The sequence below is a fragment of the Erinaceus europaeus genome, chromosome 6, assembly GCF_950295315.1.
Source record: "Erinaceus europaeus chromosome 6, mEriEur2.1, whole genome shotgun sequence".
In the NCBI taxonomy this organism is placed as follows: Eukaryota; Metazoa; Chordata; class Mammalia; order Eulipotyphla; family Erinaceidae; genus Erinaceus; species Erinaceus europaeus.
The window spans coordinates 17,236,940-17,260,100 of NC_080167.1; the positions used below are offsets into that span (position 1 = coordinate 17,236,940).

A 23,161-nucleotide genomic window follows, 5' to 3' on the forward strand; every position below is an offset into this window, starting at 1 on the left:
TTACAGTAAAGTTGTTGACACATGGGCACAGTTTCTCATCTCACCATTATAGGTGTCTACAAAACACTCTCACCACCAACTTAGGTCCTTTGCTACTATCATGACCAGGACTTCAAAGCCCCCTCCCACACCCCTCTCTGTCCTCCTTCCCCAGAGTCCTTTGCTTGGGTGCAATACACCAAACCAGTCCATGTTTTACTTTGTGTTTCCCCTCTCTGTTCTTGTTTCTTAAGTTCTGCCCAGGATTGAGATCATCCCATCTTCATCCTCTTTTGAGTTTATCTCACTTAACAGGGTTTACTTCTTTGCCACATTTATCATTCACCAGCAGATGTTTCTGCCCCTCTCTTTTGACAAGAACAGCTCCCCATCAGCTTCCTTTGATAGAAAGGAATCCTTGAAAAGACTTTGGAGTTCTGTGTTGTTGTTTTTCCCTAGATGGAGCAAAATTACTTAAATACTCTTTTTGAGAAATATGTGCCCTATCTCATTGACATGATTGTGGAAGGAATAGTGGATGGCAGACAAGGAGAGAAACTGAAGACCATAGTTCCTCAGACAGACCTAAACATGGTGAGCAGCCGTCCTTGTTAGCAGAAAGAAATGCTTCCCTCAAGATGGCGTCACACTGGGCTTCAAGAGTAGTGAGATACTCTGTGTACAAAGGAGACACTGAAACTTTTCTTTTACCAGAGTACTGCTCAGCTGTGGCTTATGGTGGTGTGAGGGATTGAACCTGGGACCTCAGAGCCTCAGGCATGAGAGTTGGTTTGCATAACCATTATGCTATCTCCCTGGCCTTTCCTTTTGTGACTGTGTGCAAGACCGTGGGCTCCATTTCCCTTGATCTAAGATGGCGGGCCACATGTCCCTATCTATCCTGATTCTGGGGCCAGATCTGATCCGGGGTGGGGGGTTTGGGGGGGTGATGACATATGTGGGCTGACCCAGGTACTTTCTTGTGACCCAGGTGACTCAGTTAACCAAGATGTTGGATGCCTTCCTGGAAGGAGAAATGGAGGACATTGATCTCCTGGAGTGCTACTTCCTAGAGGCCCTGTACTGCTCTCTGGGGGCAGCCCTGCTGGAGGATGGGAGGATAAAATTTGATGAATGTATTAAGCGTGTAGCTTCTTTGCCCACTGTTGATACAGAAGATGTCTGGGCCCGGCCTGGGGAGTTGCCAGGTAAGGAACCCCATGCAACCTGTTGTCCTGCTCGGAATACTTTCGTTTAAGGGCTGAGTGGAAATGACCTTGCTTATCCACCTTTCTGCCCACGCAGGTCTCCCCACAGGGACGTATGTCATGTTGGGAGCACCTGTGTTTATCTTTCCTATCCGTGACCTTGGTCGTTCTTCCTGCCGTGACCTATTCCTGCTCTGTCAGCTGTGTCTCTGCAGTACCTCTTGAATCATTTGTTCTCCCATTCTCAGAGCCCTTCTATCTCTGCCCTGGAGTCCTGGGCAGGGCAGGAGCCTCAGTAACAGATCTCCCTGTTTCTGCTCTCACCTCCCTCCCTTCACCTCCCTACCACAGCCACACTACTCTTTGGCCAAGCAAATCTGACCCTGTCTCCTGTCACAGGGTGAACCTGAGAGACTCCCCACTCCCTGGGAGTGGAGAACAAGAACCCTGAAATGGCTCACAGGCTCTCCCTGTGCAGCCCCTATGAACCTTCTGACTTCATCCCACCAGCCCACTCTACATGTCCCCCCACCTCTGCCCAGTTTCTGCATTCCCCCCTTCTGCACTGTCATCTGTTTCTATACCCTTTTCTGCCTGTTAGACTTCCACTCTCCCCTATGTCTCCAGGGTGAGGATTAGCCATTTTTCATGTCTCCATTGGGGTGAAGTTTCTTTGGGAAGTTTTCCTGATGGTGGGGCTGGCTGGGAGGCAGCTATTTGGGGGCCAGGTGGTTGGTACAGAGAGGAGTGAGGTGGAACGAGACTTCTCTACTTCCAGTGCTTGCTTTTTGGATCTCTCCTGGCCCTACCATTCTAGCTAAAAGCCTGTATTTCCCCATCACAGAGCTTAACACCCTGCAGTGACTCTGTCCCCACCCAGCCCACCACCAACTGTGAGCCAGAGCCAGGGCTTCCTGCCTCAGAGAAGGAGTTCAGTTAAGTACCCATCAGCAGTTAGGCAGTATATGTTCAGAATTTTCAGTATGGATCTAACCCAGGTTTGTTGCCATTCAGGGCACAAGGAGCATTAGTTCATTTCAAGCACAAATCCAGACCTGATGGTGGACTTCCATGTCTTCCGACAGAGTGAGACATGCCTTTATCTGCCACAGGTCACCTTCCAACCCTGTACGACTTTCATTTTGATTCCATGCAGAAGAAATGGATACCATGGAATAAGTTAGTCCCAGAGTATGTCCACCTCCCTGAGAGGAAATTTATTGACATCCTGGGTAAGTGAGAACCACCTCCTACCCTGTTCCCTCGCTTGAGAGAATGTGGTTCTTCCCTGCGGAAGTGAAAAAGATCCCACAGTCTTGGTTCTCTGAATCCCAGTGTTGTTGCTTGGGAGCAACGGACAAGAGCAAGTCTTTGATCTTACCACAAGGGTGATACTTCTGATTCCTTGTAAGTACTGCTGTCTCTGAGCATCTTCACATGTTTGTGGTTCTCAGCTCTGTCCCCAGAAAGGAGATTCAGTGGGATCAGGGAGTGACATGGGGCTGCGTCTCTGCGTCTCCTCACAGAGGTTGGAGCAGAGGCACTTTATAAGGTGGTGGCTGTGGACATTTCTGTCTTGAGCCACATTTAAAAAATTTTTTTTATATTTATTTATTTTCCCTTTTGTTGCCCTTGTTTTTTATTGTTGTTGTAGTTACTATTGTTGTTATTGATGTCATTATTAGATAGGACAGAGAGAGATGGGGAAGACAGAAAGGGGGTGAGAAAGATAGACACCTGCAGACTTGCTTCACTGCCTGTGTGGCGACTCCCCTGCAGGTGGGGAACCAGGTGCTCGAACCGGATCCTTATGCCAGTCCTTGTGCTTTGCGCAGCATGCACTTAACCCACTGCGCTACCGCCCGACTCCTTTGAGCCACATTTTTAAATGTCCTCCTCTGGATGTCTGGATGACAAAGGGGCTGAATTATTCTACAGAATGAATCCTCTATTCTGACCCTATACAGATGTAAAGATCCTGGTTCAAGTCTCCTCACAAGCAGTAAAGCAGGTCTGCAGGTGTCTGTCTATCTTTCTCTCTCCCTATCATCCCCTCCCCTCTCAATTTCTCTCTGTCCTATCCAACAACAACAACAACAACAACAACAAAATGGGAATAATGGCCTCCAGGAGCAGTGGATTTGTAGTGCAGGCACTGAGCCTCAGCGATAACCCTGGAGGCAACAAAATAAATCAAAACAAAACAAAACAAAAACTGCATTTACAGTCACATCATGTCTTCTAACAGTAAGAACAAAAGACTTTCCACATCATAACTCCTGAAGTTTCTCATTGGTCCTTCCCATACATAAGTTGTGTGGAGTCCATGTGTTTTACTCACTTCCTATTTCTTTCCATCTGTTCTCTCTTATGCATATGTTGGAAACACAGAAACATCTCTTGACTTTCTTTCATGTAGAGTAAAAAATAGCAGCAACAACAACAAAATTGTACTAGTTTCCTGGGATCTGATGACCACTTATCCTTTTAGGGCTTTGTCTTTTATCATGTGGTGTATGTGTGTGTGTGTGTGTGTGTGTGTGTGTGTGTGTGTGTGTGTGTGTGTTAACATTCTTGAACAAAGACTATTTCTGGTTTATACTAGTTACCCATTACTAGTATAGTAATTGGGGTTTTCTTCCCTCTTGGGTGGGACTTGTTGATTAGGAGACCAACTCCTAGCCATATGAGTGACATAGCTACAGAGAAGTTGAGTTCATATCCCACATCTTAATTGGAATTGGATGCCAGGTGTTCTGGGCCTGATCGTGGTCCTAATTTCATAGCTGTAGAAATGATGCAAGAATGCACATATTACCAAGCACAGGGATCTGGGTTCAAGCCCCAAGTCCTCACCTGTATGGGGAATGCTTCACAAGTGGTAGAGCACTGCTGCGGGTGTCTTTTGGTCTCTCTCTTTTAGCTACCAGGAATGGTGGAGTTGTTGTGTAGGCACTCAGCCCCAGAGATGACTCTAATGGCAAAAAGAAAAAAAAATGAAAGAAAAAAAAACCTGATGTTCTCAAAATGGAGGGGACTGGCCGTGGCACATGTGGTAGAGCACATATGTTAAAATGTGCAAGGACCTGGGTTCAGTCCTCTTGCACCCACCAGCAGGGGAAAAGCTTCATGAATGGTGGAGCAGTGCTATAGGGCTCTCGCTTTCTCTCTCTTTTTTCTCCCTCTTCCTCTTGATTTATCTCTGTCTCTAGCTAAGAAATAATAAATAAAATATAAGGGGAAAAAAAAGATCCTCTCAAAATAGGTGCATTTTATAGTATGTAAAGTTTGCCTCCATACTCTTAAAAACAATAGTGGAAGTGATGAACTCTTCCTAAGAGGATCTTACATGTAGACAAATTTTCCCAGTCACGAGTCGGCTGCTTTGCCCAAGCTTTTCTTTTTTTCTTTTCTTTTTTTTATTTATAAAAAGGAAACATTGACAAAACCATAGGATAAGAGGGGTACAACTCCACACAATTTCCACCATCAGAACTCTGTATTCCATCCCCTCCCCTGATAGCTTTCCCATTCCCTAACCCTCTGGGAGCATGGACCCAGGGCATTGTGGGTGCAGAAGGCGGAAGGTCTGGCTCCTGTAATGGCTTCCCCGCTGAGCATGGCCCATGCTTTTCTGGGATGTGTGAGACTGACGAAAGCTCCAGGCTGCTGCATGCTCACTGGGGGGGGGGGGGGGGGGCATTTGTGTGACACTCCTCCTGTGATGACTCATTAGTTCACACCGTGGACACCACCCGCATCACCTGGATGCTGGAGCAGATGGTGAAGATCAAGCAGCCCGTCATTCTGGTCGGGGAGTCTGGCACCTCCAAGACGGCCACCACCCAGAACTTCCTCAAAGGCCAGAATGAAGAGATTAAAGTAAATGCTCCTGTGTGTTCATGTGTGTTGATCTGAAAGGGTCCATTACTTTGGGGGTCACCAAGCTAGAGTTGAGCCGAGCCAAGACCCCCACCCCCAAGTTCACACTGCTCCCACTTCTGCTTCATGGAACCCCCTTTCTATCCCCAAGTAGAAAAGACCATATTTATATCCCTGGAACCTAAATAATAGTAAAGGATATACAGAATCGCCCTGGGTTGTTAAAAAAACAAAAAAAAAGCAATGGATTTGCAAGACAGATACAGCCTTACAGCCATGCCCTTACTGTTGCTGCCTGGGGGAAAAGAGTGGCTTCCCCACCCATCTCTCTCTCTGCTTCAGCTTGTGCTGATGGTCAACTTCTCCTCCCGCACCACGTCCTTGGATATCCAAAGAAGCCTGGAAGCAAGCGTGGAAAAACGGACCAAAGACACGTACGGCCCCCCCATGGGAAAACGCCTCCTGGTGTTCATGGATGACATGAACATGCCGAAGGTAGTTCATGAGGGTCACTGAGGGGTGGGGTGGCTGTGTGTCTGAGGAGTGAGCATGTGTGAAAATGCCCATCTTTCCCTGGGGCTGCGGCTGCACCCACATGGCAAAAACAGCAAGAGAGATATTTTGCCATCCTGTGTCCATTGTCCACCCACCCACCCACTCACCCATGTGTCTCTTTGTTTTATTTATTTTTAGAACCACCAGGGTTATTGCTGGGGCTCAGTACCAGCAACATGAATTTACTGCTACTGATGGTCATTCCCCCTCACACACACCTTTAAAAATATCTTTTTTTGATAGAACTAAGAGAAATTGAGAGGGGAGAGGAAGATAGAGAGGGACAGAGAAAGGTAAACACCTACAGATCTGCTTCATGGCTCATGAAGTGCCTTCACCTCCTCCCTGCAGGTAGGGAGTCGGGGCTCGAACCTGGGGCTTCACACATGGTAATGCGGGTGCTCAGTCATATGCACTACCACCTAGTCCCCTGCCCATGTATCTCTGTCCTTATCCACATACCTGCCCACCCATCCCCATCCATCCATCCATCCATCCATCTATCATACATACATACATACATACATACATACATACATAATCCTATGAACTTGTATTTATTAAACGTCTGTTGTGGGGTTGGTGCTATGCAGTGATAAAAGATATTTATGTAGTGTCTGCCCTCCATAAGCTCACAGTCCAGTGAAGGAAACAGGTTTCTTCTTTAAAAAAAAAAAAAATTACCAGTGAATGTGTAATCACAAACCCTGAAAAGCTCCGTGAAACTAACGCCAGGGGACTGAAAGAGGAGATGGTTCAGCTGGCCACAGGGCTGCGGTGGGCTTCTGCTCTGTGAGCTTGCTGTCCCCTCTCCTTTCTTTACAACAACCCCCAGGTGGATGAGTACGGCACACAGCAGCCAATTGCCCTGCTGAAGCTGCTTTTGGAAAAAGGCTACCTGTACGACCGGGGGAAGGAGCTGAACTGCAAAAACATTCGGGACCTGGACTTTATTGCTGCCATGGGCAAAGCTGGCGGAGGCCGCAACGAGGTGGACCCGCGGTTCCTCTCCCTGTTCAACGTCTTCAATGTTCTGTTTCCTTCCGAGGAGTCGCTGCAGTTAATTTACTCCTCTATCCTGAAAGGCCATACCTCGGTAACCTGTTTCTTCTTTGTTTTTTTTAAATTTTCTTATAAGGACACTGCTCACTCTGGTTATGGTGGATAAAACTTGGGATTTTTGAGCATCGGGCACAAGCCTGTTGCATAATCCACTGTGCTATCTCACCAGCTTGGTCTTAAATACACAGTAGGCCTTGTGTTGGATAGAAGCGTTGTAGGACCACTGTGTGAGTGGTAATAGCAGGCCCAATGCCTACAGCCCATGTGTTTGGGGGGCCCAGGAAAAGGCTTTCATTTCTCTTCTAAACCAGAAGAAGGAAGAGAATATATAGTCCAGTTGTCTTCACCTTTGATACGAAACAGTCATACAGTCTTTCACTGTTTTTCTGGAGGAAAGGCCTTGGCAGGCATGGCCTACCACATCAAGTTCTGCTGGGGCTCTGCTCCTGGGGCATTTTCTCTGCTGGAACAGAGGGATAGTAAGGGGGAGAGTGAAAGGAGAAAAGTGTGTAGAGAGAGCATGGTACAGCGGCCAGCACATTGCAGACACCATTAGATGTTGGCGGCTGTTGTTACTATGATGACTTTCTTGGTGTCCAATCTCTGTAGGCAAACACCTCTCCTCTTTATGTCACTATGGCTCTGCCAGTCCTAGACATTCAGGGAAATGAAACTGTGCAACATGGGGTCTTCTGTGCCTGGCTCCTTTGCCTTGGCATTGAATTTGCAAGGCTCATCCATGTAGCCTGTGCTAGTGCTTCATTCCTTTTGGTGCCTGAACCACATTCCATCATGTGGGTGGACTCTAATTTACTTCCCCTTCCATCCAGTGACTGATACTTCTCTTTCCCATCTTTTAGGTATTCAACGAGAGCATCCTGGCTGTGAGTGACAAGTTGACTTCCTGCACATTAGAGCTTTACAAAAGCATAGTTCAGGACCTTCCTCCCACACCGTCCAAGTTTCACTACATCTTTAACCTCCGAGACCTCTCCCGGGTTTTTAACGGCCTAGTTCTCACTAACCCAGAGCGGTGAGTTTGTCTTACATCATTCAGTGTAGCTCACGGGTGCCTGCCTTTTCTTGTCCTTTTAAGACAGAGGACCCTGAACTTGATGAGTCAATGTGTCATTCTGTGTTACGTGGAGGAAAGAATTCAGTGTGAGACCTGAGGCATGATGACTTGTAAACTTTTGGGTTGGAATTAGATAGAAGCAAAATAGGTGGACATGTGGGCAAGTGTACTTAGCCCTCAGCTGGGCCTCTTTGCTGACCTCAGTTCTCAGCTTATGCAAAAGAATTGTTTCCAGTCTTATGGTTTTGGGAGACATAAGAACAGAGATCAAAAAGGGTTTAAGCTGAGGTCGAGACAAGTTCTCATGAATACTAGACTTTACATGAGTGTATACTTTATGTAGGTTTGCAATCACAATCCAATTTTGTGGCTTCATGTTAGGACCCTTCAAGTAGCTCTCAGGTACCCTTGACATGTAGAGTGGCAGTTCAGGAGAGAGTGGTGCTGGGTATTTAGGATGCAGTGAAGACTCCTGGTCAGAAACCTGAGAATTTTTCCAGAACTGGGGCCAGGTGGAACTGGTTCTTAGGAAGAGTGGCCAGTTTACTTTAATACTGATTTAAAAAAAAATCATCTCCTCCCTCAGGTAGGTGTCAGACACTCATTTTTGTGTCATTTACAGATGCTGTTTTGTTCTTCTTTATTGGAGGTTAACTGATGAGTGATGGCCTGTGGTCTTTAACTTGCTGGCTTCTGTACCATTTAATTAATGTTGAAACTATAGGAGGAAAGGGCGACAATGGGCCTTGTCTGCCCCCTGTCTCCATCTGAAAGCGGCGTGAGGCCGGCTCTTCTCCAGATGTCTCTTGGCTGATGTGGCTCCTCCCATCATGTAGGTTCCAGCTGGTGACCCAGATGGTGAGGGTCTGGAGGAACGAGTGTCTGAGAGTCTTCCACGACCGGCTAATCAATGAGACAGACAAGCAGTTGGTCAGTATGTCAGAGTGTACCAGTAAGTCCATAGCCCTTTCTACAGAATTCTCCTTTGGGTGAAATATTCAGACATGAAAACCAAAACAAAGACCAAAAAAGAAAAAAACAAACCGTGTGTATATTATCACAGATGCTAACTAGAGAAAAAACTACAGTGACAGCAAAAGGCAGTTGATAGAGGCATGTGGGTTATTGAGTCTCAATAGAAACTGGAAAAAAAAGTGGGGAGGGGGAGCACACCTGGTAGCATGCACACTTGCTCCCATGTTCAAAGTCCTGGGTTCAAGTCCCTGGTCCCTACCTGCAAGGAGGGAAGCTTCATAAGCAGTGAAGCAATGCTGCAGGTATTTCTCTTGATCTCTCCTCCATTTCTCTCTGTCCTTCTTCTTCTAGCGTTTGCCTCTCTCTGTCCTATCAAATAAGAAAGGGGAAAAAAATGGTGGCTGGGAGCAGTAATTTGCTGTCCAGGCACTGAGCCCTAGTGATAATGCTGGCTGATGATAGAAGACTAAATAAGAGGGAAAAAATGGCTGCAAATCACTTGGTATGTTGCCATCCTGTGCTTACTTCTCCCCTCCGCCCACCTCCTTCCCCACCCCAGACAGACTTTAGCACATATTTTGACATTGCTGCATTCGGTGTTCTGCTCTTGTTGTAAGGTACAAGATCATATAGCAGCCCTGGTCATGGATCATTTCACAGACGACCTGGATGCGGTGATGAGGGATCCCATCCTGTTTGGAGACTTCCGCATGGCACTGCACGAAGAGGAGACTCGAGTCTATGAAGACATCCAGGATTACGAAGCAGCCAAGGCTCTGTTCCAGGTGTGGATGAGACTCCCTTCTCCTGGGCACCTGGGCCAAGCCACAGAGCCAGGCATGTGGGGGTGTCCAGGTGGGGGAGCTGGGAATTAGACTCTGGACTCTGGGCTCAGAATGTGAGCTTGTGACCTCACCAGCGGGCCCCCCCCCCCACACACAGAGGTGTGAGGGAATGACCGAGGAATCTGTTAAAACACCCACCAGATGCCTGGGTCCCACTTCCCTCTAGTTTGCTTCAGCGAGCCCACAAAGGATCCTGGGGTTCCCATGGACACTCGGGTTTGTGAGCTACTCAGCCCCTCCCTAATATTCATTCTTCCCTTAGTTCATTAGCTGAGTCTTGAAATCACTGTTGGCTTACTGCCAGCAGATCAAAATCTGTGAAATCTAGAGTCGATGCTGAGTTGGCTCTCAGGGTTATCACTGGGGCTTCATGCTTGCATGATTCCACTGCTCTTGGTGGAACCTGTTTTTCTTCTTGTAGTTAGAGAGTGAGAAGCAGAGAGTGGGAAAAGAGGGAGAGAGAGAAGAGACATCATAGCACTGTTTTACTGCTCATGAAGCTTCCCCTGTACAGGTGCTCCCATGTGGTAGTTCAGGACTTAAACACAGGTGCTCCCACATGGCTGTGTGTGTTCCCTACTGGGTGAGCTGTCTTTGGCCCTATGAGTTAATTCTAAACTTCTGGAGATGTTTAGAAGAATCTTGCCTTTGCTCTTAATCTCTCCTGGACAAAGGGAGAGGGATCAATCTCTTAAGACTCAGTGGTCTGGGACAGGGGTAGATGGTTATGCAGGCTGTCATGCTTGAGGCTCCAAAGTCCCAGGTTCAACACACACACACACACACACACATACACACACACACACACACACACACACACACACACACCACCATAAGCTAGCACTGAGTAGTGCTCTGGTAAAAACAAACAAAAAAACAGTAGTCTTAAAAAAATTTTTTTTTCATTCTTGCCAGGACCTTATGGATAGACAATTCCACTGTTGCCAGGGGATTTTTTTTTTTTTAATAACAAAAGTCTCATTGGCCTGAGAGGTGGTGTCATGACTAAAGTGCTGGACTTACAAGCATGAAGCTCTCCAACACCCTGACATCCCATGTGTTAGAATGATGCTCTGGTTCTCTCTTTCCTCTGTCATTAATAAATAAATAAATATTAGATAAAAATAAAGAAAATTCAGATATATACAGAAAGAGAGAGAAAGACTCTCAGCACTGCTTCACCATTCGTAGAGCTTCCCCTGGTGCTATGCATGGGACTCCCATGTGGCACTGAGGGTGTAGAGCCATTGTAAGGCATGTACTCTACTGGGTGAGCTATCTCCTGGCTGTAACTTAAAATTTCTTTTAAAGGAAATCCTCGAGGAGTATAATGAAAGCAACACCAAAATGAACTTGGTTCTGTTTGACGATGCCCTGGAGCACCTGACCCGCGTGCACCGCATCATTCGCATGAACCGAGGCCACGCGCTGCTGGTGGGCGTCGGCGGCTCAGGGAAGCAGTCACTTGCCCGGCTGGCCGCCTTCACGGCCGGCTGTGAGGTGAGTCGTCCTCCTCCCCCAGAAGCAGGCTCCTCAGACCACATCCTGTGGTTGGTAGCTGACGCAGGTATTGGACCAGTCTGTCATGGATCCTAACGGGATCATGATGGGACCCAGGTCCATACCGTTGTAGCAGGTGTACTGTACTGAGTGCACCACCGCCCAGCACCAATAAAACACTTTTTTCAAATAAAAATAAATAGTTGCATTTCAGCAGCCAGGAAGTAGCCCACCAAGTAAAGTCTACACCTTATCATGTGCACGGACCTGGGTGCGAGCCCCCGGATACCACATGGATGTACCATCCACAAGTGGAAGCTTCCCCTGTGGTGGAGGGGTGCTCTGGTGTCTCCTCTCTCTGTTCCTCTCCCTCACTGTTTGGATCTGTGGTTAATTGGGGGGCAGGAGGGGAGGAAGAGTCCACAGGGGCCTGTGGACTCACACAGGTATGAAGCCCCAGCAGCAAAAAATATGATCAATGCACAAGCCTTCTGGTAGTCGGCGTAAGTCCACAGGCACTCACCGAGGGCTGCCCACACCCTGTGTTCTGGGGCCCTCACACCCTTGTGCAGGCACAGCGTGGTCCTCACGCACCTGCCCCGCTCACCCCATCCTGTCTTGTGACAGTGATCCAGGCCAGCTGCTGTGCTGCCGCCTCTGCCACTTCTTATGATAGTGAGGCCTTTCTCCTTGCGCTGGGTTTCCTCCTCTCCATGGTGGCTACTGAGACCTGGTGGCCAGTTGTTACAGTCACAGTGTTGCCATTTGTCTCCAGGTGTTCGAGATCCTTCTAAGCCGGGGCTACTCAGAGACCAATTTCCGGGATGATCTGAAGAGCCTTTACCAGAAGTTGGGGCTCGAGAACAAAGCCATGATCTTCCTGTTCACGGATGCGCACGTGGCGGAGGAGGGCTTCCTGGAGCTGATCAACAACATGTTGACCTCAGGTGCCCACTGGTGCCCCTGCAGAGGGGTCACATGCTGGGGAGGGAGGGGAGCCTGTGGGTGTGCTGTGTCCCCATAGCCTTGCAGGAGCCAGGCGAGTAGTGGAAGGGATCCACACTGGAGTGCTGGGGCCACTCGGCCTGATGGAGCCCAGGTGCTCAGGTGCGCACCCAGGGCCAACCCTGAGGCAGGCCTTTTAGGGGAGAGCCGGCACGGCCCCATGTGTCACTTGACCAGGACCCTGCAATTCTGTCATTTTAAATTATATTATTATTATTATTATTACTGCCATCAGGGTTATTGCTGGGGCTGATGCTTGTGTGACAGCTCCACTGATCCTCCTGCTGTCCATTATATTTTTCACTAAGGGTGAGAGAGAAAGAAAGAGAGGAGAGAGGAGAAAGATACCTGCAGCACTGTTCCACTGTTTGTGAAGTTTCTCACCTGCAGGTGGAGACCAGGGGCTCGAACCTGGGTCCTTACACATGGTAATGTGTACGCTCTACCTGGTGAGCCACTGCCTGACACCCCCAAAGTCTCTTAGTGCAGTGCCAGGGAAGGGCCCGGAGTCTGTGTGTGTGCAGCACCACCGAGCTGTCTCCCAGGCCCAGTTTCTAGTCCAGGTGCTTTAGAGCTAGAGGGAAGTCCCTGGTGCCTGAGAAATAAGCTGAGGCACATTTTGGGGTTTTCTAGGAATCGTACCCGCGCTTTTCCAGGAAGACGAAAAGGAATCCATCCTTGGTCAGATTGGGCCAGAGGCTGTGAAGCAAGGGGTCGGGCCAGCTAAGGAGTCCGTGTGGCAGTATTTCGTGAACAAGAGCGCCAACAACCTGCACATCGTCCTGGGCATGTCGCCAGTGGGGGACACGCTGAGGACCCGATGCAGGAATTTCCCAGGTGCCCTGGAACTGAGCCCACAGACAGACCTGTTCCCCTCCTTCTGCACAGTGGGTGCACTGAGGAGTCAGCATCCGAGCAAGCTTCTCGCAGCATTAAGACACAATCTTTGTGTTGGAATTGGGCTCCATCCAGTGTGTTGAGTCCCATCCACCCCTCACAAATGTTAGCAGGCCCGTGTTGCTGTTGGGCGGGTGGTGTCCTGACACCAGGAAACACAGTGCAAGACCTCACCTCTTCCATTGGAGGCGGGGGGAGCTCTTCCACTCACAGAATGTGTGATTCCTAACTCTGGAACAGAGATGTGACTTGGCTCCCCAGGGGACATTTGCCAATGTCCAGAAAGGTGTTGACGGTCACGTCAGGTGGCAGGGAGTATACTACTGATGTTTAGTTGACAGAGCCAGGGATGTTCCCAAATATCCTGCAGTGCACAGAGAGGCCCCGGAAGTACTCCACAGTGCTGAGGTTAAGAGCCCCTGCTGTGGACACACCCAGCTCATCCAACAGTGTGCTGGGTGCTGAACATAGTACCAGTGACATGGAGCATTGGGGGGGGGCAGAGTGATCATCATCTCATCTTTCTCTCTCCCTCCCTCTCTCTCTCCAAGGTCTAGTAAATAACACAGGTATTGACTGGTTCATGCCCTGGCCTCCCCAAGCCCTGCATGCTGTCGCAAAGTCATTTTTAGGTAAGTGTCAGCAATTAAGGAACCCACATCAATGGCATAACTCAGCGATTTATCATCACTTTACTGGCCTTGACTTTTGGACCAGTAGGTTTATTCTCGGTTAATCTCAGGACCAGGCATGTGTTTTTGTTGTTGTTTTTGTTTTAAGTGTGTTAGTGTAGGTACCACTGCATTGAAGGAAGCTTCAATGCTGTGGTCTCTCTCACTCTCTCTGCCTCTCTGTCTCCACTTTAAAAACGTTAAGTCTGGGAGTCGGGCGGTAGCACAGCGGGTTAAGCGCACGTGGCACGAAGTGTAAGGACTGGCAGGCGTTGAAGCAGGGCTGAAGGTGTCTTTCTCGCCCCCTCTGTCTCACCTCCTCTCGATTTCTCTCTGTCCTATCCAACGACAGCAACAACAACAATAATAACCACAACAATGATAAAACAACAAGGGCAACAAAAGGGGAAAAATGGCCTCCAGGAGCAGTGGATTTGTGGTGTAGGCACTGAGCCCCGGCAATAACCCTGGAGGCAAAAAAAAAGTTAAGTTTGATATTGTATTTTTTATTTATATTGTATTTTAGTCTAAAATGAGTTTCAGAGAAGTAAAAAGGAAGCTATAGGATAAACATTGATCAGATATCATTAGTGACAAACCTGTGGACCATAGACCAGAGGTGAGCAGTGTTCTGGTCAAATAAATATTTATTTATTGGAACACAGATTCTTGTTAATTAGAAGAATGTTAAGTTTTTTTAAGATTTTATTTACTAATAAAAGAGAGCTGGAGAGAGTGCCAGGGTATCTCTTATGCTCCAAGTCGAATGCTTTACCCACTGTGCCATGCCCTGGACACCTGTGGTTGCTTTAATGCTACAACTGCAAAATTGAATAGTTGCAACAGAAACATAGACCTGCAAAGTCCAGACAGTTACCATTTAGTTCTCTGTAGAACAAATGTGGGCCTGGAGTCAAAGGGTGCCTTGAGAATGTTTCAGTAAGCTGATTATCTGGGCTCTGACTTGGCCCTAAAGTTTCAAACATCAGTGACCTTGATTATTAGTTTTAGCCTCCAAAATAAGAAACAAGGCTGATTCATCTTTAGGAAGAGACTTTATCTTAGCAGGGTCATGACAAATGGCACTGGGAAACCAGTGCCATTTGTACTTGTACTTATACAAGTATACTTGTACAAGTATACTTGTACTTAAATATTGTACTTGTACTTATAAAGCAAACCTTATGCATATGTACTGAAAATAACCAGCCCCCTCAAACAGGCAGAAGCCATGGCTCTAATCATAATTCAGTTTTGGAAGGGCTGGGGTGAAGAGGTCTCTCTCAGGATGGTAGAACTTGGAAGTTGAAGAAGTTTTTCTGGAAAGGACCAAATGGGGTGTGTTTTCAGCTTAAGGGTCACATAGTGTCTATGGCAAGTTCTCAACTCTGCCACTGTGTGGTGAGAAATGTCACGTTCGCAGTATGTGAATTAACTGGCCTGGCTACAGGCCAATAAGGCTTTTTTAATGCTGTGCCAGGGAACGAACCCAGGGCCTTGCAATGCATGCCACCACTAGCCTGTTCTGATCCACTTTTTTCTTTTATTTCTTAATGTTACTTATTAGAGACAGACAGAAATTGAGGGGGAAAGAGATAGGAGAGAGACACCTGCAGCACTGCCACTGCTTGTGAAGCTTTCCCCCTGCAGGTGGGGACTGGAGCTTGAACCTGGGTCCTTGAGCACTATAACATGTGTACTAAACCAGGTGTACCAGGAGAGGGAGGAGGAAGGAAGGGGGAGGGAGAGGGAGACAGAGAGGCCAAAGCACCCTGATCCACCATTGCCAGAATTCCACCTGTCTTCCTTGGTGCTCCCATGTGGTGCTAGGGACAGAGCAATCCAGGCCCTCAACATGGAAGTGTGCTCTACCCATTGAACCACCTTCCTATCCCCCCTTTTTTTTCCTCCAGGGTTATCGATGGGACTTCGTGCCTGCACTATGAATCCACTGCTCCTGGAGGCTATTTTTTTCCCTTTTTGTTGCCCTTGTTGTTTATCATTGTTGTTATTGTTGTCTTTGTTGTTGGATAAAACAGAGAAATCGAGAGAATATGTAAAGACAGGGGGAGACATAGACACCTGCAGATCTGCTTCGCCACTTGTGAAGCGACCCCCTTGCAGTTGGGGAGCCGGGGCTTAAACCGGTATCCTTAACACTGGTCCTTAAACTTTGCGCCATGTGTGCTTAGCCTGCTGCGCTACTGCCCACCCCCCTTTTATTAAACATCTTGATATTATTTATCATGGCAAAATACATATCATGTGACTTTTGCCATTGTAACCATGTCAGGTGTGCACCTGGTTGCACTGATTACATTTACAGTAAGGTGCAGCCGTCACTGCCTCGTCTTACAAAACTGTGACTCTGTGGCCCTTTCACACTAACTCCCTCATCCCTGCCAGCTCCTACTCTCCCTCACCCCTGCTAACTTCTCATAGGCTGTCTGTTTCTAAGAAGGCTCATGGAAGTGGGATCACTTAGTACCTGCTCTTTTGTGCCGGCTTCTCATCCCCCTTATGGCGGGGCTGGAATTTCCTTCCTCCTTCGGGTTGAACCGTCCACGGCATGGCAAATCCCATGCACTTGGCCACTGTAAGTGAGGCGGCTGTGCTTGCTGGTGTCCAGGATCTGCTTCTTAGTTCCCGGGGGTTCACACCTATGTCTGGAACTGTGTCTAACATTTTTTTATATTTATTTATTCACTTTCCCTTTGTTTTTGCCCTTGTTTTATTTATTGTTGTAGTTATTATTGTTGTCGTTATTGATGTCTTCGTTGTAGGATAGGACAGAGAGAAATGGAGAGAGGAGGGGGAGATAGAGAGGGAAGAGAAAGATAGACACCTGCAGACCTGCTTCACCGCTTGTGAAACGACTCCCCTGCAGGTGGGGAGCCGGGGGCTTGAACCAAGATCCTCCCGCCGGTCATGGTGCTTTGCGCCACCTGCGCTTAACCGCTGTGCTACCGCCCAACTCCCGTGTCTAACATTTTTTGTTTGTTTGTTTGTTTGTTTATGAGGGACAGTTCCTTTTCCTTTCTCAGAGAGGAGTCTCTTTCATTCCCCCCACTTCAGGGAATAACTTAATGATCCCAGCAGAGAACATAGAGGATGTGGTAGAGCACGTGGTTTTGGTCCACCAGTCGGTAGATGAATTCAGCAAGCTGTTTCTGCAGAAGTTGAGACGCAGCAACTATGTAACTCCCAAGAATTATCTGGACTTCATCAACACCTACTCAAAGCTACTGGACGAGAAAACGCAGTACAACATAGGTAAGGTGTGGGTGGCAGAAAGGGCCTCACAAACTATTAGCACTTGGGGTAAGGATCCAAGTCCTGATCTTTTCTTCTTTTTCTCAAATCATCTGACTGAGGAAATGCTGATTTACCGGGTTGTTATTGCTGTCACAGGGGCAGTTTCATAGCTTCCCAAGATGGGTGTTAACACACCTTACCCTCCACCCAACCACCATCCTCCACCACAGGGCACTGAGCCTCAGCCCCTTCAAGTCCCCCTTTCTAATTTTCTTTGTCATTGGTTACAGCATTAAAACATTTTAGAAGTGTATGTGTACTTTATTTTTTAAAGATTTTTTTTGGACTTTTTTCCCCCTTTTGTTGCTCTTGTTGTTTTATCATTGCTGTGGTTATTATTATTGTTGTTGTTATTGGTGTCATTGTTGGATAGGACAGAGAGAAATGAAGAGAGGAGGGGAAGACAGAGAGGGAGAGAGAAAGATTGATACCTGCAGACCTGCTTCACTGCCTGTGAAGTGACTCCCCCTGCAGGTGAGGAGCCAGGGGCTCGAACCGGGATCCTTATGCTGGTCCTTGCACTACTTTTTTTAAAAAAAATATTTAGTTTTTTGTAATTATTCTTACATATAAGCTATCAAAGTTTCACACGAGACACAGATAGAGTAAGAGAGAGAAGCCAGAACTCCACTTGGTACATGTAGTGCTGGGAATCAAACCAGGAACCTTAAGCATGTACGTCCAGTGCTCTACCAGCTGGGCCATCTCCCCAGCTGCAGGAGATGGAAAAGTAAGAGCTGACTCTGGCTATCAGCCAAGCCAAGGACCATTTTCAGAAATGTGGCTTTCCCAGTAAGGCCAGGGAGGGTCTGAAAGATGAGTGTGACTTCTCCCAAAGGGGTCTCTTCCCCCATACCCGGGACCCCCAGCTGGGCTGCTGGAACCCAGCCTATGCCCATATGATGCCGACCACCTGCTGGGCCGTCTCCTCAGCACAGTGCAAGCGCCTGGAAGGTGGGCTGGACAAGCTCAAGGAGGCCACCATCCAGCTGGACGAGCTGAACCAGAAGCTGGCCGAGCAGAAGATTGTGCTGGCCGAGAAGTCAGCTGCCTGTGAGGCGCTGCTGCAGGAAATTGCCACCAACACGGCCATAGGCAAGTGGGGGTCCCACCCTCAGGACCCTCTGCACCCCTTGAGGTCCACAAGGTGGCAGAGGTCCCAGCCTCTGCCTCTTGACTTGGGACTTTCTTGGTTCTCCGGGAAATAGTTCTACAGCTTCCTCTCTGGCCTAGTCCCTCATCCCAGTCCTAATCTCCCCCTACTTCCAAGGACACAGGCCTCTCACAGGCCCCTCACTCAGGATACCTTCCGCCCTACCACTTTGCCTCCCACCTCTAGCCCTGCTCGCTGGGTCTCTGGGCACCCGGCTCCACCGTTCCCCAAGTCCTGTGCTTACTTCCTGGTGCTCCCTGGCTCCTTCTCAGCTTCGCTCCTCCATTTACTCTTTTTTTTTCCCCTCCAGGGTTATTGCTGGGCTCGGTGCCTGCACCATAAATCTACTGCTCCTGGAGGCCATTCCCCCCCCCCCTTTTTTGTTGCCATTGTTGTTGTAGCCTCGTTGTGGTCATTATTATTGCCACTGTTGATGTTGTTCATTGTTGGATAGGACAGAGAGAAATGGAGAGAGGAGGGGAAGACAGAGAGGGGGAGAGAAAGACAGACATCTGCAGACCTGCTTCACTGCCTGTGAAGCGACTCCCCTGCAGGTGGGGAGCCGGGGGCTCGAACTGGGATCCTTACGCCGGTCCCTGTGTTTTGCGCCACATGCGCTTAACCCGCTGCACCACCGCCCGACCCCCCCATTTACTCTTAAATCTGGCCACCTGCTCCTTTAAGAATGATTCTAGCCCAACTTCAGGCACCCTGTATCAAAGTTCCAGGCTACTCTGCCTACAGCACCCCACTGGGCTCTGCTCCCCTGCCTTTCCCTCACTCCCATGATTACACCCTGTATTTTCCGGGAACCCAGCTCCTGTTCTAGATGTTAGGGTCATGGCCCTACATAAGATGCTTCAACTCTCATGAGTGGAACAAGATGAGCAACAAGGCAACACTTAGATGGGACGCCAGGCAGTGATCAGTGTCCCCAGATAACTAAGCAGTGAGATCTGGGGACAGAAGGTCCTTGAGCCCCCAACAGATGGCTTTGGGGACTGAATCAGCATAGGAGAAGATGGCAAAGAGACAACCAGCAAGCTCAGAGAGCCAGGGAGGACAGCCCAGGTTCCTCAGCCCACACTGGCCAATCAGGATTGAGCAGGGTCCCTCAGGAGGCTACAGAGGGACATGGTGGACTGGTGTTCTGTGGAGCCTTGTGCACTGAAGACTTCCCTCTTGGGCGCCCCAAGCCTGCCCCATGGTTCCAAGCTCACTGGACCCCTGCGGGACCCAGTACTGACTGAGAGCAGTGGCTCCTCTGGCCCCAGAGCCGTGGACTATCCCCTCCCCCCACCACCTCTGCTTTCACTCCTCACAGCTGAGGAAAAGAAGAAACTTGCGGAAGAAAAAGCCATCGAGATTGAGGAGCAGAACAAGATCATCGCGGTGGAGAAGGCCGAGGCCGAGACAGCCCTGGCCGAGGTCATGCCCATCCTGGAGGCCGCCAAGCTGGAGCTACAGAAGCTAGACAAGTCCGACGTGACAGAGATCAGGTAGCCCTGGCTGTTGGCATGTGTACTCGGTCACCCCACGCTGGCTGGGACACTCAGACATCTGGCACAAAGCACCAGCTCCAGGCCAGCACTGTCCATAGCACGGACTGTGGTCACCTGCATCTGCAGATGAGGTCTGGGGCCCCAGGAGGCAGGGTGGCTTGTCCCGAGGAGTCCCCTGGCCAGTTGGTCACTGAGCCTATGACCTTGTACCTGGGTTGACACATGGAAGACTGGCTTCCAGAAGGGGCCATGCAGAACACACGAGCTCTGCAAGTCACCCCTCTACTCAAGAGACACGACACAAGCATCTGCCCTCCCTAAACAATGGCCTGCAGGGAACAGTGACACGGAGATGTGTCACAAGTGAAATCAGAAGGGAGATAGATGCTCTAGGCCATTGCTAGCCTGATGGGTGGGGAAGTGGGTCTTTACTGTGATCCCCACCCCAACCCCAGTCAATATATCCCCCACCCTCCATGGCTAAGGCTTGATTAGAAAGGGGGAAGGGCAGGTAAGCTTTCTTCTAACTACATTGCACTATACACATGGGCAAGTCCACCAGAAAGATCCATCTCCAGACGTGGAAGAGCTGGGCCCCAGCCCTCCTCGGGTCTTCTGGTGTCTAATGCCCTCCTATCCACTTGACATCGACTGCTGCAACATGAGAGTCTGCTTATTCACAGCCTCATCAGCAGAGGGCGCTATGACATGTTTGGGTTTTGGCCTGGTTGACAATGTGAGGAGTATGTGTGCAGTTTAAGATACATTGAACTGTGAGTGAGCTTGACCTTTTGTGAGCGAGTAATGAGTTTCTCTCTGCGAACTGTTTCTGCAACTTCTTTATTCAGTGACTGACGGGATGGGTGTTGCTAGTTTTTTGTATCTATTTTTTTTAAAGATTTTATTTATTTATTAATGAGAAATATAGGAGAGAGCGAGAGAGAAAGAAAGAACCAGAAATCACTCCGGTACATGTGCTGCCAGGGATCAAACTCAGGACCTCATGCTTGAGAGTCTAGTGCCTTAGCCACTGTGCCACTTTCGTATCTATTTTTAGGCTCTGTTTATATAATAGGGGAACTAGCCTTTCATTTCTGATTCGAGTTGCAAAAATGTCTTCCCAGTGCACCGCCGACCACATGATTTTGTTTGTGAAGTTTGGGTGTGCCTTTGTGTTTGCTGTGGATGCACTCTCTGTTCTTATGGGGCAGGGCGAGCAGCATTTTCTTTCATCGCTTTGGACATTGTGTCAGACTTACTAGACCTCACAGCTGCCAGACTACAAGATGATTTCCCTGTGGTTCCTTCCTGTGTTTGATAGTTTCAGTCTTGGCATTTAAATAATTGATCTCTTTGCAGTTTCGATGATGGGGTTTCAAGTGTAAATGTGGACCCAATTTTACCCTCTCTACCTCACTCTAGATGCTACCTCCTGACTTTTTCTGAGTCAGTAAGATGACATCCTGACAACTGAGTAACCTTTTCTTTTCTTTCTTTTTTCGTCACAAGGGTTATTGCTGGGATTTGGGATTTGGTGCTAGCACTACAAGTCCACTGCTCCTAGCGACTGTTCCCCCCGCCCCTTTCTAATTTAGTTGATAGGATAGAGAGAAACTAAAGATAGGAGAAGATACAGCCATCACAACCCCCCCCCCCCATCTGATTACTCAGGAATCAGCCCTAGCTCCCACCAGCCCCAAAGGAAACTTTTTTTTTTTGCCTCCAGGGTTATAGCCAGGGCTCGGTGCCTGCACCACGAATCTACTGCTCCTGGAGACCATTTTTTCCTCTTTTGTTGCCTTTGTTTTTTTATCATTGCTGTGGTTGTTATTGTTGTTGTTGCTGTCATTGGATAGGGCAGAGAGAAATCGAGAGAGGAAGGGAAACAGAGAGCGGGAGAGAAAGATAGACACCTGCAGACCTGCTTCACCGCCTGTGAAGCAACTCCCCTGCAGGTGGGGAGCCAGGGGCTTGATCCGGGATCCTTACACCAATCCTTGTGCTTTGCGCCACATGCACTTAACCCGATTCGCTACCGCCCGACTCCCAGGAAACCTTTTAAAAACAGATGACTGCATGGCCTGCTTCTGTAGGCACCTGACACTGCCTAGTTGGACCTCGGTTGGGTGACTCAGGCCATTACCCTGATCATCTTTGTGTCTTGGCTGGTTCTGGCCATGCAGGACCCCCCCCCCCCCAATCCATGTGGGGGTAAACAGGAGTCCCAGGCCAGCTGGAGTAGGGGGTTTTCCCAGCACAGTCTTCCCACTGCAGCACTGCTCAGCTTGTGCCTCCCCACCTCTCTCTCTCCCTTATTCTCTTTCTTCCTCCCTCTCTCTCATTATTGTGGCTTCTTCAAGGATGGCAGTCCCCCCCCCCCCCCCGCCACTCCATGCTGCTCTGCCTTCTCCTCTCCCTGTCTCCTGCTCCACCTGACCCCTCTCCTTCACCCTCCCAGTGGTCTTCGTCTCTCCTCATGGCTGTGCTGTCCCCACCCCCCACCCCCAATTTGTGTGACTTTTCTAGGCCCCGCTGGACAGGGCTCAGAGGTGACCTCCTAGGCTCAGCTGTAGCTGCCCTTCTTTTGGCTGCTTCTGAGGTTTCAGCCCCCTAAGTGTTGGGGGTTCTGGACAGCTGAGTGTTGTTGGGGTGGCAGAGTGACCCGCCTAACTCATTGAGGATGATGTGAACAAACGCCGGTGACATAGCTCACCTGGATAGTGTGCCTGCTTTGTCATCTGTAAGACCCACATTTGAACCTGACCCCCACTGCACTGGGGGAAGCTTCTGTGCTGTTCTCTCTCTCTCTATCTCTCTCTGAAAAAGTCAGGCAAAGCCTGGCAGACCAAAATAAAGATCAAGTGAACAATAAAAAGGTGAAAAAGCCAGGATAGAGCCCAGGAGACCAGACCCCAGCCCCACAAGTGGTGTGAACATGGGGGAGAGAGAACCCCCAAACTCCTAGCCCTGCTCACTCATCTCCTAAGTGGGAAACAGTATGATGAGGAGGAGGATAATGACAATAATGATGACAGTGATGACAGTGGCTGTGATTTAGGCTCTGGGCAGTCTCCCAGCACTCTTAGAGGCCAGGTGGTGGTGAACCCGGTTGAGCATATGCATTACACACATAAGGACCCAGGCTCAAGCCCCCACTCCCCATCTGCAGGGGGAAGCCTCATGAGTGGTGAAGCAGGTCTGCAGGTGTCTTTCTCCCTCCCTCTCTATCTTTCCTCCTCTCTCAATTTCTCTGTCGTATTAAAAAAAAAAAAAAAGATCGCTGGGAGCAGTGGATTTGTAGTGCCAGTGCCAATCACAAAACTCCATCAATATTCCTGGTGGTGATAAAAATTAAAAGAAAGGCAGGCAGGCAAGCAGGCACCTTCTCAGACTCCAGCCTGACCTGCTGATCCTCCAGGCAGCCTGGGTAGGTGTTTTTGTTTCTGAATTTATTTGCTTTCTGACGCCTGGGCCTTGTGACTGTGAGAGAAACAGACAGAGATGAGGCACCACAACACCGCTCACTGTTAGTGGAAC

At 48.9% G+C, this 23,161-nt stretch overlaps 1 protein-coding gene across 1 annotated transcript in view; it reads left to right on the top strand.

Annotated features, from left to right (window-relative positions):
* DNAH10 (dynein axonemal heavy chain 10) overlaps positions 1-23,161 on the top strand; it is a 131,301-nt gene that overhangs the window by 80,896 nt on the left and 27,244 nt on the right. The window contains exons 40-55 of the mRNA XM_060193269.1: positions 439-573; positions 971-1,187; positions 2,300-2,419; positions 4,924-5,069; positions 5,412-5,564; positions 6,460-6,720; positions 7,547-7,719; positions 8,598-8,691; positions 9,354-9,521; positions 10,893-11,081; positions 11,857-12,028; positions 12,720-12,923; positions 13,535-13,615; positions 16,730-16,927; positions 17,903-18,064; positions 19,447-19,621. Of these exons, the coding sequence (XP_060049252.1) occupies positions 439-573; positions 971-1,187; positions 2,300-2,419; positions 4,924-5,069; positions 5,412-5,564; positions 6,460-6,720; positions 7,547-7,719; positions 8,598-8,691; positions 9,354-9,521; positions 10,893-11,081; positions 11,857-12,028; positions 12,720-12,923; positions 13,535-13,615; positions 16,730-16,927; positions 17,903-18,064; positions 19,447-19,621 (2,648 nt within the window). The remainder of the gene's footprint in view (positions 1-438; positions 574-970; positions 1,188-2,299; positions 2,420-4,923; positions 5,070-5,411; positions 5,565-6,459; positions 6,721-7,546; positions 7,720-8,597; positions 8,692-9,353; positions 9,522-10,892; positions 11,082-11,856; positions 12,029-12,719; positions 12,924-13,534; positions 13,616-16,729; positions 16,928-17,902; positions 18,065-19,446; positions 19,622-23,161) is intronic.